This window comes from Passer domesticus, chromosome 9 (genome assembly GCF_036417665.1).
Source record: "Passer domesticus isolate bPasDom1 chromosome 9, bPasDom1.hap1, whole genome shotgun sequence".
Lineage (NCBI taxonomy): Eukaryota > Metazoa > Chordata > Aves > Passeriformes > Passeridae > Passer > Passer domesticus.
In genome coordinates, this window is record NC_087482.1 from 2,624,409 (window position 1) to 2,641,546 (window position 17,138).

Consider the following 17,138-nt stretch of genomic DNA (forward strand, 5'->3'; position numbering starts at 1 on the left):
AGAAGTAGAAGGACCCCCCCAAAAGCCCACTGTCCAGAGATGCCTTCAAGCATCTCTCTGGCAATTGCTGCCGGCAATATCCTCCCCACACACTGCAGGCAACAGTCAGCCTCAACAGCAGCTGTGCTGCGTTCCTTGGACAGCAGCTTTGCTGCACTCACACCTCCAGCTTTGGCTGCAGATGGCCCAGCTGGAGCAGGCATGGGCAAAGGCCTGCAGGACCACCGTCAGTCGGACTCGTGAGCCCAGGACAGCAGTTCCCTGGCATGCTGGTTTCTTGCAGTGCCTCGCTTTCTTCATCTGAGACAGGCACTCCGTCACTTCTTTCCACCTGGAAGGCCTTCCTACATTCCATCACTTGAGAAATCCAGCAGGAAATACCCCCATCTATATTGCCTGAGTCTTAATCTCCCTGAACTAAAAGTTAAGTCAAGTCCAAAAACAGGAATAAATGAGCCTGCATCTGCCACACTCGCTCAAGCAAAAGATCACATCAACGTTTGTGGTATTCCTCACTCTCCCACAATCCAAGCAATTATTGAAAGAGTACATCAAACATTAAAACGCATTTTAGATCAACAGAGAGGGGGAGCAGAGGTCACACCGCAGATGACACTGAACAAAGCTTTGTATGTTTTTAATTTCCTAAACAGTTCGTTTTGCAGAACCTGATCCATCAATTTTTAGGCATTTTTCAAATAACACTCAGGTGAAATTGAAAGAAAATCCCCCTGTTTTAATTAGAAACCCTGAATCTGGACAAATTGAAGGTCTTTTCCAATTAATAACCTGGGGCAAAGGGTATGCTTCTGTCTCTACAGGTGCTGGAATTAGGTGGGTCCCAGCCAAAAATGTCAAACCATATCACACCCCAGAATGTGTTGACAAGTCCAGAACCGAGGAAGCAAGTACGCAGATGTGAGCCGAGCACAGAGATCCCTGGTCACGCCTGACGTTCCTTGTTCATCGGTGGAACCTGCAAATTCTGGCTTTGTGTTAATGTTATTTATAAGTGTGTCAATTGTATGTCAAATGTTTGTTTTGTAGAGCTGACTTTTGGCAAAAGTTTGGGTTTTTGTTTTTGTTGAAAGCAAAATTTTAGAAATGGATATATATGTAAGGATTCTGCCAAAATTTAGCTCATGGATAAGATGAAGCAAATGCAAGTTGTATGTTGGTATTGGTGGGTTTTAATTCTTTTTTGTCGTGCATAATTGCCTGTGGAACAACCAAAACCAAATGTTTGGGTGACCTTAGCCAAGGCAGCCGGCTCAGATACCATATGGTTGTCTAATTCGGAACCAGAAAAACCTTTCTCAACCTGTCTGGTTGGTGTGCCAGTAAAAGAGTTGCCTTTAGTCAAAAAACAATCCAATGGTAAGCCAGGTGAAATTGACAATGGAAACAATCCCACACTGAATTGGAACCTTTGGGCCAAAAAACTTCCGAGGTCAGCTTCTAAACCCCAAGAATTGGAAATCCTTGGTTCTTTAACAATAGATTTTTGCTTTACCTTCATAGCTAGTGCTTGGCGAAAAGGTGATCCTCCAAATTTCAATGTTACTCCCCATTACTTTGCATATAGAAATTTGAGGTTTTGGTGTAATTCTTCAGTTGGGATGTGCTTCCTGAGGCTGACCTACATCCCCGGCAATTGCCTAAGGGATATTGGTTCATTTGTGGAGACAGGGCTTGGCAAGGCATTCCAGCACACCTTGAAGGTGACCCTTGTGGCATTGGGATGCTCACTGTAATCGCACCCTCAGCTAAAGCGGTCATGAAAAGGAAACAAAGGAAAACAAGATCTGCTCATCATTACGATGAGAACTGTCAGAGTGATTTCATGCCTTGGAAAGCTGCAAGAAGGGTTTCAGCAAGTATATTTTTACCCCAATTGACTTCAGCAGTGGCTTTGAAACAATTAGATCGAGTTGGGTGTTGGCTGAGCAAGCAAACTAATGCCACATCCTCTGCCATTAGTGATATGTTGACCGATGTTGATAGTGTTGGACATGCTACGCTTCCAAAGAGAGCAGCAATTGACTTTCTTTTACTGGCACATGGACATGGTTGTGAGGAATTTGAAGGACTGTGTTGTATGAACCTGTCTGATCATTCAGAATCCATTCACAAAAGCGTACAAAAACTGAAAGATTTGACAGCCCAAATTAAAGAGGATGGTGAATTCTGGTTGGATGATCTGTTCCAAGAATGGAGCTTTGCACCTTGGCTAAGGCAACTTTGCAAGATAGGTCTCTATATATTGGGTGTTTTGTTAATGCTTCATCATGGCCACACTGTGGGTCAGCAGCCTGTCTTTGAAAGGGGGAGAAGAAGGATGTTGTGCCACTGAGGCAAGAAAAGTGGTTTCCAAGGCTGTTCACAGGACACCCCAGGAGCTCGTCAGACAGCACAAGCTCCTGGGAGTGCTCAGTGTCTCTGACAAGCTCAGGAGGAGCTGGGCCCAGGGGCTGTTCAGCAAGGCCCAGGCCTCACAAGCCTTTCTCAGGCCACCGTGTGGCTGGACAAGGCCGGAGGCATTCACCACCACAACCTGAAGCACAAAGTTTTGATGTAGGATAAAAAGCCATGGCCCAGTGGAAGTGGGCTGTGTCCTCAGGCCTGTGGGAGAATCACAATGCAGATCCTGTGCACCTGATTCCATCTCTCCCACTTTTCTAAGTTCTTGGTGGCAAGGTCATTTAGGTTAGACACACAGATCACTGTAGCTTTCTGCACAATGAATTAAAGTGAGATTACACATCCCAAATCGTGTTCTCTTACCGTTTAACTGACTGATTTAAGGAATTTCTGGAGCAGCAAACTTGCTTCCTCAAATCATTACTGTCTGTGGCACAGAGAACAGAAGAAAGATTTAATGTCAAAGGCATCACCCAGGCAATGCTCTTTTGACCAGTTCTGCCCTGAGCTTTCCTGAGGAAGATCAGAAAGGTTCAGTGTCACTAGCACAAGCTCCTGCAATGGCTGCTGGCCAGCAGAGCAGGGCTGGCAGCTGGGAAACAAGTGTTGCCACAAGCAGCAGCTCAACCAGGGCAGCAAATCCAGAGCAGGGAAGGAGCTGATCTGAAAGCCAAACCCCCTTTTAGCTCCTCCCAAGAGGGCTGGAACAGTTCCTCATCCCAGTGAGGTGCGGTGCTGGACCCCACAGCTCTGTGTGAGCACTGGACAAAAGTTTGCTCCCACTGGCTGGTGTGATGGTTTCTGCAGGAGCTCTGGGCTCCTGTTTGTGCTGGACACAAGGAGGAGACGAGGAGCCAAGTGCACTGACACACCTTTGCCTTGAGCATAGCCCGGCCTGGACCAAACACACTGCAAGGGTTCCCCTTTGGCCCATGTCTCGAAACATCAGGTGCACTGTTTGATGACTCAGGTTGGTTTGGTGCCAAGGAATTTCCCTCAGAAATACTGGGTTTGTCTCCCTCTGTGCCTTCCCCTCAGCAGCATTGCGGATGTTCCTGTGTGAAGCCATCTATCCCATGCAGTTTGAGACAACTTAAAACAATAAGTTGTGTCCTCTAAACTGTTCCAACAATCCCCTTCCAGCAACAGGAAATGAAAACTAAAGAAAAAAGGCCAGTGACTTCTAGATATCAAACTGTCAGACCTCACTGTCCCCCCTCTGGAACAAAGGCCCAAAATGCCGGAGGACAATCCCCCCAGGACACGCGTCACAAGATGGCTCCGGGTTCTCCCTCAGGAAGAACAGGAGCTGTCACGGAGCAATTCCAGCAGGAGATGAAAGTTCGGTGGCTCGTCTGGCATCTGGGACTTTCTCCCAATGGCAGAGCTCTGTGGAGTGGTCACGGCAGGGGAATCAGCTGGGCTGGAGACCCTCGTGTCTTTTCTGCCCAGCGTGGCACAGCTCACACTCTTGGGCTGGGAGCGGGGCCGTTCCACTTCTGCCAGCACGATGTCCCTGGGCTTGGACAAGCAGTTTTCTGCTCAGAGAGCCCTGCAGACTGTTCCACATATCTTTCATAAAGCCCATAAAAACAACTACAAACACTCTGCCTATAGCAGCTTTCAGAAAGAGCTGCAGAAATCCAGGACAGCTTAAAGCGAGAGTCAGAAGGCTTTTGTCTTGTTCCTGCCTGCAGAATTCTTGATGATCTGATGCAATTTTATTCAGATGTAAGAGGGGATCTGAGTTTTTCTATTAAAATATTTCATGATGAGTGCAAGCCTTGAGAGCATGCGGTATAGGAGTGATGTGTGAAACCATGAGCATATCCTCCAAAGTGGCCAGTTTAGTTGTCCATTTTACTATTCTTGTATTTATTCTATACTAATAAGCAAAATCAAGCTTTGCTTGGATGTAAAACAGGCATGGCATACACTACAGTCCCTCACAGGGTCACCAGGGCTGGCAGTGACAAAGCATGCAATCTGCTTCATTGTGAACCACTACAGAGCTACATCACAATGTGGGTTTAAGTAGCATGGTATTATTAAGACCTCCTTTTTTACATGAGATACAAAAAGGAGGTCCCACATGACCTTCATGCAAGCATGCAGTAAAGAACTGATCCTGCTATCCTAACAAAGCTTTGGCTTTGGCATTTACACTCTTCCCATTCATCTTTTGACGCAGACACTCCAGGTTTTCCCCCACCCCTGCAAGGCTGGCAGTCGCTGTTTCCCATTTACTGTTCTTCCCTAGAGCCAGTCCAGCAGCTGCTGAAACTAAAAACCCAGAGATCTGGATATTGTGAAGGAGAATGAAATGCTAATTAAGTGTTCACATTAGTAATACCCAGGTCTGCATTCCCAGTGCTCTGAAGCAGCAGCTGGAGGTCCTCGCATTGTTCCTGTTTGTGGATGTTCATGTTTCTGGTCTGCAACAGCAATGGCTTTGAGGAGGGACAAGAATGCCCCTATTCAAACAGTGGCTTTGCAAGGAGATGTGAAGTTTCACTGCCCTTTTTAGAATATTTTAGAAAGATCTAAGAGAATATTGTGGCATGGAGCAGGTCCCTAATTGTGTCTCCAGAGAAAGCCCCAAAGCACACGTTCACTCTGCTGCTGATGGCAACCCCATAAGCACACGGACTTGTTTTCCCTGCAACATGCCACCCTGCCTGGGCTTTACTAGGCCAGGACTAGACTCATAGCTAAGCAAACACAGGCAGCCACGTGACATAGAGTTTTTCCATCAGAAAACCTAATTAACGCATTCACACGCAGTTTCTTCTGTAACATCACAAGCTGGCAACCATGAGGACTTTGCTGTCAAGAGCTTGCAGTATGCATTGGGCCCAGGAAGTGTTTTCCCTTAAGGCAAAGCAAATTGAAATGTGAACTTTAAAAGCTTCAAAAGACTATGAAAGGAAACTGCAAAAGAATTTCTGGATAGGGAGTATTGTCAATGATTACGCAGCCCACCAAGCAATTCTGGAGCAGAATCCTGAATTGCTTGTTCCAGCTATGCAGGAATTCATTACCCTGGCAGGCAGTGGTCCATGGGAACAAATGATCCCTCAGCTCTGGGCTGAATGGCACACAGGCTGCACTTTAGGTTTGAGGAAACCTTGTCACCCGTTATTGGCCTCCCAGTCCACTCATCCTTCTGCAAACAAGTTGCAAACAACGAAGTTGGACTGCTGGCCTGGGTAAATCTATATACAGATGACTTTTCCAAAGCAGTGCATCGTTTCCCAGTGAAATACACGACCTCTTCTTACCTATGAAATTGTGATTGAAGACACCTGTGAGCCAGCTCTGTGCGAGATGGCAAAGGAGCAAAGCTTTGGCATTTGGGCACACTTCTCTTTGTTTCTTTGCTCAGGCCTTTGGTGAGCACAGAACTCATCTAGGTAGAAAACTTTTGACCATACAGGATCTTTTGGATCCATTGTCCCCCAAACATGTCAATGTGTGGCCCTGTTGTCATGACAAGTTGAAAACAGCAGCACAAGTGACACAAAGAAAACATGGCAAAAGAGGAAGAAGAGAGGCCCCGTGAAGAAAGGATGTGGTGAGACACTGCACTCCCATAATCTCCAGGAGATCCTGGTGTCACATTCTTCTTTTGGTTTATTTAAATTTAATTGATTCATTAAAGTTTTTTTAAATCATCAAAATAAAATATATACAATTAAAATATGTCATCAAAATTTAAATATACAATCAAACACATTTATTCAAAACTATCAGAACATAGATACATCTGCAACTATGAAGCTTAAACCTATTCCAAAATCCTAAATCCTATTGTTGATGAATCCTATAGTTGATGAATCCTATTCTTGATGAATCCTATTGTTGATGAATACTTTTCTTGATGAATCCTATTCTTAATGAATCCTATTCTTGATAATCCTAAAGCCTAAATCCTATTCTTGAAACATTCTTTGGACAGTTGGCAGCTTCTTCCTGATCTTGGAGGAAAGAGCATTTCTGGACTGGAGGCAAGGACTTTCTTGGTAAGGGAGTATCAGAAATGTCCACAGAAAACTTCTTGGAAAGACTGTAGCCAGTCGTATCTGTGGAGACACAAAGTTTAACAGAGCCTGGAATGCAAACCTAAAGCATCTGAAGCTCCGTATTTAATGGGACAGATTCCTTGGAAATTTCTAAAGAGCTGCACAGGGAAACATGCTCCTGCTGGCTGCAACTTGAAGCAGACCAGAGGAAAACCCTGCCCCACTTCCACAGAGCTGCCACAGGAACAGCCTGGCCTCTGGGCTGCCCTGGGACAGCAGGGAGCCCAGAGCCCTGTGCTCTCCAGCCATGGCTCAGCTGCACATGCACCCTGCTGCTGCTCTCCCTGCCCCACAGCTGAGCAGCCCTACAGCTCCACGGGGCACTGCCAGCAGCACAGCTCATTGCAGGGCACATGCAGGGCACAATGTGTACAGCCATTGTGTAATTCAAGCCAATGTTCCCTGCCAATGTGCACAGCCTCTCTGGGCTGCCACAAGACCCTTCCTCCCAACAGAGAGCGGCCCAGCTCCCACCACACCTCTGTGTGAGACTGATCCATGCTTGGTCTTCACCTTGTCCTCAGTCTGCAGTTGCTTCAGGCTGATCCATGCTTAGTCTTCACCTTTTCCTCTGTCTGGATTCACTTGAGGCTGATCCATACTTCATCTTTACCTCGTCATCAGTCTGCTGTTGCTTCAGGCCCCCCATGTCATGACTAGGAAGGGCAATGCTGATAACAGAGCGGGGGCAGATGCACACCCTTCCTTAGTATTTTGTCATTTCTGGCACAGCTGAAAAGTCACGTCCGGTGGTGTCCAGCTCAGAAATTTGTCCGCTTTCTGGAGAACATCAAACCTTCACCAGCCCAGAAGGCTGTTGAGGTTTTCCTGCACGTGTGGAGGTGTGCTGTCAGCAAACTTAATGATCTGGCTGCCCAGTGCCTCGCAGAGGGCACAGGCCAGCTTGGTGACCACAGCGCAGACGTTGGCGCTTCGCACAGGCAGCGCCTTGTTCTCCAGGCAGGACCAGAGCACGGGCAGGGCGTAGCGCTCGACCGCTTCAGGGCTCCTGGCATGAGCCCATTCCACAAGCACTGCCGGGAGAGAGACACAGCTGCTTACCCACCAGCCTCCATGCAAACAGGGATCTACCTCTGCTCTTGCCTCTTGGAAGCCTCTCGGGCCAAGATCAGTGAAACAGCACACACAGCCCCACAACCCAGAAATGGGCAAAGCCGCTGATCATCCTTGAAACACAACCACCAACCCCTCGGGACTAATATCTCCAACCAGAGCCTTGTACCTGTGGCAGACTTTGTACCTTTACTCAATTATTGCACAATTTCTTTCTGCATGAACAATGAATGAAACGTCAAATTGCCTACTATTTCCATTTACAAGTTGTCTAAACCCACGTAGAAGATTTGGAAATGCACCCTAGAGAGACAATTGAGAGATTCCTAATAAAAGCAATTATTCCATTTTTGTAACTTTGATGTCAAGGGCCAAAAGTCTAATCTGGCTCTCCCCTTTGCTCCATGGCCCACAGCAAAGGGCAGTATTAGAACACACTCCAAAACTCCAGCCCACCAGAGATGGCTGCTACTTGACAGCTGGATGAGAACCACCAGAGACTAGCTGGTGTCTTTGGCAGAATGCTTTTGTGGCTTCCAACAAAGAGCTGTTTCAAACCTCAGGGTGTCTTGGAGAATTACCCAGACCCATTGCCCTGGCATTTGCCCTGTCACTTGAGCATCTCCACATTTTAATGACATTTCCCCTCCCAATGTTAATAGCATTTCTTCTTAAAATGTGCACTGAAATAGGGGCATAGAGAGAGAAAAAGGCTACATAGGGGACTGAAATTTAGCCAAAACACAAGGGTTTTCTCAGATTGCCTCTGGAATCTGCTCTCTGCTTATTTTCTGAACTGAACTATATCAAACACAGACAAAAAGTGACTACCAACAGACTCCTTGCATGGCAGATTTGGCTGAAAGATCAAAACCTGAAATGCTCAGGAGACCAGTCTTGTTTCCTGATCAGGCAAACTGTTATGTAGTAGCCATTTACTATTCTGTGGTGGAAGAAACTTCATTTCCTCTATGCTGTTAATCCACCAGCAGTCATCAACATTGAAAGAGCTCCTGAAAGTACCCAAAACCAATTTGGCTAAGCAGGAAAAGGGTTATGGTACCCATTCAAAAACTGGACTTCATTTGAGTTTAAATGCAATTAAAGACACTGGCCACTATGGGACTTGAGAAGGGCCCCAGTGAGAGCTCAGCACCTCCTGATGTGGAGGAACTACTCTACTGTCTGTTCACTGGCATTCCCTGTAAATACTCCCTCGGAGACCTCTTGGCTTAGAAGGGGAGGCCGTACCTGTGATACGTTCCGTGACATCCAGCAGAGCTTGGCCTCTCAGTTGTCTCCATTGGTGGCAGAGCTCTTTCATCAGTGATACTTCATCTACAAGTGAAACACACGTTTCTGTTCACTCTTCTGAGGGCATAGGAGAGAGGACAGTGGCAAGGGAAAAAGCAGGGGCAACCCCATTTTATACAATAAAGTCCATTTCTGCTGATTTTTTAATCCTTTTCTTCTTTCCTTCCAGCCTACTTGTTGGTGTTTAAAACGCCAAAAGAAAAGCTCTCCTTTCACATTTGTAAATCCAAAGTTGTCTGCTCCACCAGGAGCTATGTTAAAATATTTCACATCAGGGTCCTCAAGAGTTCAGTCACATGGAAGCAGTGAAAAGGTTCTGCATCGCAGAGCCAAAAGGAAGAAGCCCATACTTGGGACACAGAGAGGCACTGAGTCAGGTAATCCCTGACTTCACAGAGCAGCTGAGGTGGAGAAAGTGGAAACTCCCCTTGAAGACCTGCCTCTTCAACACTCCATTGTTCAGCCATATTCCCCCAGTGTGGCATTTTCAGACCTGACATCAATCTGTGTGGCAGAAAAATTTACAGCTGCCCTTGCCTCTGTAGGTATTTGCCATTTCCTTCTTCTCCCATGCAAAACAACGTGTGGAACAAGGCATCATTGACAGATGGATTTTGACCCATGTGTTATAAAGAAATGAACTTGATGAATCCTATGGTCCCCTTTGAAAAAAGAAGACAAAGAAGAAAGGTGGAAAACAGGCAGCTACTGCCTATAATGTAGAGCCTTCCAGGTGGCTGCTGTGCAGAAGCTCTGATGGGCCGGTGTCCCTTCATGCCTACAGCAAAGCTGTTCATTTGGCAAGTCAGACGGGGCCCAAGCAAACTCCAAAACCCCTTTGCCTCTGAATTGCAGCAAAGCTCTAGTCCAGGACTTGCTCTTCAGACCAGCAGCACAGAGCCAAGGGCTCCTGGGACTGTTGGGAAATGCTGCTGCACATTCCAGCCAGTTGGGGATGGTGCATAAGGACTGCACCTGCACAGCTTCTGGTGGGTGTCAGCTGGAGCATTCCACAGACAGCAACAGCTACCAAGGCACTCAGCGTTCTCTTGTGTCGGAGAGACAGAGACACAGGTGAGGAGAGTCCATGCCAGGGCTCAGCCTTACCTAAATGCACAACAGATTGGTCCAGAGCCGTCATAGCTGCAGCATGAACCCCAGGATCCTTTGAGTTTAGGTTCTTTGTTATGCCTTCAACCAAACGGATCATCAATGGGTTCATGGCATCCTGCAGGAGTCCTATGATTTCTGCCAGCGCCTCCAGCGCCTTCTGCTTCACTTTCTTATGTGTGTCACAGATTCTCAGGCCAAAATAATCAAAAATCTGTGAAGAGAACAAACAACATGAAAGCTTGATTAAAATGACCTTTTTTGAAGAAGCGATGTAGAAATGAGCACTCAGGAATCTAAAAGATGAAAGTGATCCTTTCTCTCAGGTCAGCCCTTGCTTGCACATTTTCACTGTTTTCCTGTGGGCCACTCACTGGAATGGTTGCACAACCTCATGCTGCTTGAAAGATTTTCATCTGTTTTTAAGAGGTTTGGGTGGGGACAGAAAAATTCCTATGGTGTTTCTCTCATCCTATAAATCATTGAATCAATTCCATTTATTAATTCAAAAGACTACCTTTGCTTTACAAGTATGGAAGCAGATGTTTACAATGCCCAGTTTTTTATACAGTTGCCTCAAGTATTGAGGGCAGCTATGATTTTGCCTAAACTATGGCTGGAGGAGATCTAAGTTTTATTTTCTCTGTCTCAGAACCTGTGTCTGGAGAAGGGCAGGGCTCAGATCAACTCTTCCAGGATCCAGACCATTGCTCTGACTAACAGGTGGACTTGTGAAATATAATGTGCTGTACAGCTCTCATTCCAGCAGGTTCAGTCCCTTGACAGCCACATTATCAGGCACACTTTTCTGGAAAAAGGGGAAAAGCAGCTACAGGGAGGAGAAGGGATGGATCTGTCCTTATTTGTTTTCTTCCTTTCCAAAGAGAAAAAAAAGGCCCCCCAAGAAGGGTGAGCACCATCTTTACCAAGAGGAATAGGGACGAGGATGGAAATGAGTTTTACCTGTGCAAGACAAGATGGAGTTCACAGAAGTATCATTTTAAAAACATTTTGTTTAAACCAACCCAGCCTGATACTTCTCTTCCCCATGCAAACCCATTTTTTCTCTAGAAAATAATTGCCATGTCTTCAATGGCTCAATTCCCTCCACTTAACCCAACTGGGAGTAGGAGACAGCAGAGGTTACACCAGCAGAAAATTCTGCCATCATCTGATGAACAGCAGCAATAGGCACCTGCCAGAAAAATACAGCTGGACTGAAATAACTTGTCCTGAAGCCTGGAGCTCAATTAATTTGTCTGGATAAGAAGGGCCAGTCTGTCCCAAACAGCCAGGATATAGTGCCAAGACACACTGAATTAACTTTACTTCCGCAGGCTTGGGAAAGGAGCTAAATGAAAGGAGCAATGAAGATATCCTACATACTTGGACAATGTTAGTGGAGATCAGCTGGGGTCTGGTTTTAGACAGGTCTAGGAGGAGTGCCACTCCTTCCATCCGTGTCTGGAACGCCTTGGCTTCCAGGAGATGGTAAAGCTTCTGGAGCAGCTCCCTTTCTTCCACAGATGCAGGTAATGTGACCTGGGCTCTTGCACGGTGTAGGCGGTGTCCACCAGTGGCAGACTTTGCCCTGGAAAACAAAGTCAAATTAGGATCTGTTTCTGATAATCCCTTCAGTTAATTGTGAGCCAAACATCTTGGGGAGCTTTCCTAATGATGTGATTTCAAGCTAGAAAATCATGAGGCTCTGAAGTGAAGAACAACGTGGACCTCATGACAATCATTATGGGAAACAATCTGCAAGTCACATTCTTCTAGTGCTCACGCAGCAAAACCAAGGATGAGATGCATCTGCTCTATCTTCAGATGGCTTCTAAGACACACAGGCCACGTTACTTTGTGGGGAAAGAGAGACACTGCTTCCAAGTTTAAATGCCTCCTCATACGGGATGTGTGTGTCTTACAATAAGGAAACTCATCACTCTGGAGAAGTGTCTCTACAACCAGGCATGACAATCTGCAAAAGTAGCTCAGATGCATCTGAACAGATGAACAGGGGCATAGCTAAATGATCCAGAAAATCAGTAACAGAGAGAAAAACAGAAATCAGACATCCCAGAACTACGCTCACATTTCATTTGCTTCCCTAGAAACTAGATGCACAGCGTAACAAACCCACTGGGAATAATCCTCTTGGATCAACCTGCCTCTTCCATGAGAATGGGAAGATGCTAGCTATGCTACTGAGGCATGTGGTCACTTTCTTGCCACTGCTGAGCATGACAGAGCTAAATAAATCCCCCTCTGTTGTCAGAGGAAAACAGTACAAGTAGCTCTGCCACTGGCATGACGAGACAGCAAGGACCAAATTCCTGTCTTAAATGCTGATTGCAGCACAGGGGGAAATAAACCAAACACGCTGTCCATCAAGCAAACTGTAGGAAGGGCAGGAATCACAAGACAAAAAGTCCACCTTGAGATACCTGTTGACCAAAATGGCTTAGGAATTGTCTTGCTCCTTACTACTCAAACTTGGTACTGCTGTTTGAGGGTAAGAAAACCAACAATCAGCTAGACCAAACCTCATGGAAGGGAACTGCTTGTTTGAGGAATGGCATCCTGCCTCTACACTGGGACTTCTCATTAAAACACCCATCTAAAAAGGACTCCACTTGGATGAAAAAAACCCTGGTTGAATTTACTTGTCTCAAGTCAGGCAGCAGAGACTTGGCCCTCTCCTAGCCTCCACAGCCCTGCCCTTGCCACTGCACTGGATCATCTGAACTGCAAGCAATGGGTGACTTTTTGTCGCCCAGTATTTGTGGAAAGCCCTCCAGAGAAGCTGTGTTCAACACAATGCAGAAATAGATATTTTTTATCCTAGAGCATTTGTAGGGAAAGGAAACAATCTTTGACACTGGTCATCTCCATCAGAAAGATGTGCCTGAGGAAGAGGCATGTGAAGCATGTCATGGGCTTTGTCACATCTGGCAAAAGTGCTCAGTACCGTTTGCTAGGAGGTGATGTGGCCTGGGGCTCCTTGGAGCCTTCATTCCTCTTCTTCACCGGCTCCTGCACAGGTGGGTGTTCAGCCTTCTGGTTTTCCATCCCCTACAGAGACACAGAGAAACCCCATCAATCTTTAGAATAGAACTAGGAAATTCCCTCTTTAAAACACCAGTTAGAACCAGGATCACTGCTACCAAGGCCTAGGGAAACATTTCCTAACTTACAGAAATAAACAGACCAGAGATTCAGTGATGCCAGCTCTTTGTTTTTGGTAGCCCAAGGCAGGTTATGGGTGCTACCAGACTGAGCTGCTGTCTAAAATCCCAAATTTATGAGTTTTGACCATAAATGGGAATTATGCAAACTGGTAGGCAATGAGTGGTCTTAAAGGAAGCAGCAGAAAAAATTGGACTCTTTGGGGGTTGGCCCATTGTGTTGGAAGTTGATTTGGTTCAACACTTACTCTCCCTGCCCCTGCACAAAGAAAAACTCCCTTCTGTAATGTAGATAAAAAGAATAAAATCCCTCCCAATCAAAAAAATGATTTTCCACTGGATGCTGCTGAATTTACCAAGCTTCTTCCAGCTCCACAGGGCTTGACAGCAGGGCAGTAGTCCTAAAATAATTGTAGTATTTAGGATTGACTTGGACATCTTTTGTATATTTGGAAATTTTCTTGGTAGTACTAAGAGACTTAGAGTCTCTTTTGCAAAGACTCTGTTATGTTCAGAAGCACTATTGTCACTTAATTGCTTTACTGAGGGCAGGGTAGGGAGAGTGCTGTGGGGGCTTAAACATGAATGTAAACCCATTTTCTCCTCTCTCCCTTTCCTCTTTGTGACCCATATTCAAAGTATTCAAAACCCTACTTTTCCCCTAAGAATACAGTTCCTGTGTGGTCTGCAGAAGAACAGGCTGAGGATTAACAGCTCATTTTCAGGAATAAAATGATTCAGCAAAAGAGGAATGAGATACAGACACATTGGGTATATTTGATCTCCTATTAGCAGTGGCAATACTTGCACAAAGGAGACATTTGTCCTGCCAAGCACTTACTTTCTTCTTAATTCTCTTCAGGATATCTTCCAGGTCATGCGTGGAAAGAGATTGTTCCAAAAGCTTTTTAAATTTTTGATTACTAAGCAACATCTTCACCATCTCCTGTCCATAATGCCTAAGGAAGGAAGGAAGGAAACAAAAGAAAAGTGAACAAAGGAAAAGTGTTAACAGAAGAGGCTGATGCCTTAAACTCATCGGGTGCAATGTTTGCATGAGAAGGCGTTACCTAGACTCAGCAAAGAGGGGGATTTACCTCACTTGACACTGCACAGTGCTGTCAGCTGAACACAAGAGGCAAGAGGAGAATGTGGGCCAACAGAAAAATACCATTTCTCTCTGAAACTGAGGGTGTGCTTCTGTGGGATCAAAGGATCCCAGGCAACAAGGGAAACACATCTGCTTTGTTGTCAGAGCCTATTAGCAGTGTTCTGCTGCCCTTGCACATACATTTTCCTTCCTTTAACTGGCAGGGAAGCCAGGACAAAACACCTCATCCTTGCTTTTGACTATTCTATACTATCTGTATACACATGGGCAGCCAGTTGCTCTGGTGTTCTTGGCAGCTATTAATGGGAATTTCACCATCAAAGGAAGGGGATTTTGGTGGCTTGGGGTGATTTTGCCACTAGGAAACCACAATTGTCTTCAAGAAGAAATTTGGAGGTCACTGAGCCACAGATAATAGCACTCTAGAAATCTGCAGAAGAGGTTTAGAAAGACTGAATACATTGGCTAAAGACCTCTAAAATATTTCTAGGGAAGTCTTAAGTTAATGAGAAACAGATGTTTGGGATCCTTCAGTGATGAACATTAGCCTACACTTGGCTTTCTCTTGTGCGCCTAAGGCTAAACAAAACTGTTGGACTGGCTAATCAGAGCTCTTGTAATCTCAGTAAAGAATCTCGCAAGTCACAGGGAGCTGGCAATGCTCCTTGCTGCCAACCTCAGGTTACCCAGTACAGTCATTTCCCCAGACAACCCAGAGCAGTGGTCACAGCACCAAGCCTGACAGAGCTCAAGAAGCGTTTGGACAATGCTCTCAGGCACGTGGAGTGACTCTTGGGCTGTCCTGCACATGGCCGGGAGCTGGACTGGATGATCTACATGGCTCCCCTCCAACTCTGCATATTTCATGATTCTATGCCCCTTAGCCACACTGTGAGGTCACTTATTATTGCCTTGAGTTTCCACTCTTTCTGGTTTTAGCTTAAAGCCAAACACAAAACGGTTTTCCTGTTTTAGGAGGTGAAAGAAGATCATTACCTCGTGTCCTTGTGACTGTCCTGAGCGAGTGTCCCTGCCACCTGTGCCAGCCTCTCAGCCCTGGGTGTGCCTGCCAGCTTCGTGACTCCCATTTTCTCCATCAAGGACAGGAGGAGTTCGGCCGTACACTTCCGTGCCGGGACGTAGCAGCTCCTGGGAAGGAGAGAGCAAACCCTGGGACACAGGGAGAAGGAGCAGCAGCAGCACAGGCCTTGGCCACAGCCTGCTCCCTGTCCTTGCTGGGGGAAGGAGCCTGGCTTCTCCCTGCAGCTGCAGACACATGTAGAAGGTTCTGTCCTCAGATAAACACAAAGTTAGCATTGTACAGATGGGCTGTCTGCATGGAAAAGGGAAGCATTCAGTCTCCCTGCACTATTGGATGCTCAATTTCTTTCCCAAAGTTTACTCGGAGAAAGATTAAAGTAATAGGTTACATATGAATTATTTAGAAATTAAGGACAATTCGTGCTGACCCATCAGAGGGCACCCACTACCCAGAGCTGCAGCAGGATGAGGCTCTTTCCACCCATTCATCCCCAAATCTGCAGACCCCTGGGAAAACACAAATGCAGAGAAAACACGCCGTGGGCCGTGAAGTTGAGGAACACCCAGCAATGCAGCCTGTTTCTTTTGTAAAGCTTGGCAAGGGATACGTCTGAGTGCTTTACCATATTCCAAAGCTGAGGAAAGGGTGGCAGTCAGTTCAGACAGCTTGTCCTATTCTAGAGACTGTCTCTTGGGAACTATCAGGCCCAGCACCAACACTTCAGGCAGCATTTGCTTCAGCTGTCACATGGCACTCAGCCAGTGAGGGTGCCTGGAAAGTGCTTCATCATCTCAGGGCTAACATGAAACATCAGTTTGAATAGAAAACACAGCTCTAAGGCCAGGACAGTCACACAAGACTCCTTTTGGCAGGAGCTGCATCTGCTGTGCAGGCTGTGCCACACCCAGCACATTCTCCCTGATGTGCTCCATGCCCCAGCAAGTACCCTCCTTATTTCTCAGAAAGGAGAAATGAGGTTGATCAGAGAATCAAGTCACTGAGTCCACAGGAGATGCAGGATACAGGGCCCTTCCCTTCCACCATTCCTGTTCTCTCTGTCATCCCTTCCCTCACCCACACACTAGAAGGTCAAGAATATCACAGAAAGAAGAAGAACCTACTTGACTCCATTGTCCATGAGAGCAGTCATTGCTCGTGTAGGAATCACGTTCTCTACCATCATGCCCAGGCTCTGACAGGCTGCCTTCTGAATAAACTCTGGGGAGTTCCGCAACATGTGGAGAAGGACTGTAGCAATCTGATCCACCTCGGAGTCCATGTCCTTCCCCAAGATCGCAAAGAGCTCTCCCAGAGTGACAACTGCAGAGCAGGACACGTTGGACCGGAGGTTGGTCACCTGGGGAAGTCATGAGGGGAAACATAAGCATCACCTTGCAAAGAAAACCAGTTTCCTTAGACAAGACTCCCAGGAAATCACAACACGTCCCACTGTGTATAAAAGCACAGTAGGAGCAGAAGAGCCCAAGCATGAAAGACACTTACTCTGGCACCAGTTTCTGCCCACACACCTTCTTACTGCAGGCATGAAAAATAGGCTTCACTAAAGTGTTCCACTTAAACCTTCTATAATGTCTACTGCTTTGATTTTAGGCCCTTTTATTTGAAAAACATAGAAGCAAAATAAAGAAAGGGCTGCTTTCAAACCATAAAGGCACAAGGCATAAAGATAAAACAGTCAGATGCTCCTGTTCAAAAAAGCAACACCTGTAGTTGAAGCACCCAGGCAGAAAACAGAAAACACAGGCTCAGGTCTACAGACTCATTTGCAGTGTTCAATT

General features: G+C 46.2%; 1 protein-coding gene and 1 long non-coding RNA gene across 2 annotated transcripts; both read right to left on the minus strand.

The window, feature by feature from the left end:
• Positions 1–6,028: 6,028 nt before the first annotated feature.
• On the minus strand, positions 6,029–11,459 carry LOC135308287 (TOG array regulator of axonemal microtubules protein 2-like). Its single transcript, XM_064433226.1, has 5 exons — positions 11,388–11,459; positions 9,999–10,215; positions 8,829–8,915; positions 6,983–7,537; positions 6,029–6,503 (listed from the first exon to the last, which is right to left on the minus strand). Exons 1-4 carry the CDS (start codon positions 11,457–11,459, stop codon positions 7,302–7,304), a joined length of 612 nt encoding a protein of 203 aa, XP_064289296.1. The 3' UTR covers positions 6,029–6,503; positions 6,983–7,301.
• Positions 11,460–11,840: 381 nt separating this feature from the next.
• On the minus strand, positions 11,841–16,746 carry LOC135307536 (uncharacterized). Its single transcript, XR_010368273.1, has 4 exons — positions 16,461–16,746; positions 15,294–15,446; positions 14,028–14,145; positions 11,841–13,073 (listed from the first exon to the last, which is right to left on the minus strand). It is a non-coding gene; the product is annotated as an uncharacterized LOC135307536 (long non-coding RNA).
• Between the last annotated feature and the right edge of the window lie 392 nt (positions 16,747–17,138).

Bases quoted from the DNA above. Each gene is read 5' to 3' on its own strand.
- LOC135308287 (XM_064433226.1), bottom strand. From the start codon at position 11,459: ATGGAAGGAGTGGCACTCCTCCTAGACCTGTCTAAAACCAGACCCCAG. The intron at 10,216-11,387 runs GTATGTAGGATA...TTCTCTTCACAG, and splicing joins TCTCCACTAACATTGTCCAA to ATTTTTGATTATTTTGGCCT. The intron at 8,916-9,998 runs GTAAGGCTGAGC...TTTCACTTGTAG, and splicing joins CCAATCTGTTGTGCATTTAG to ATGAAGTATCACTGATGAAA.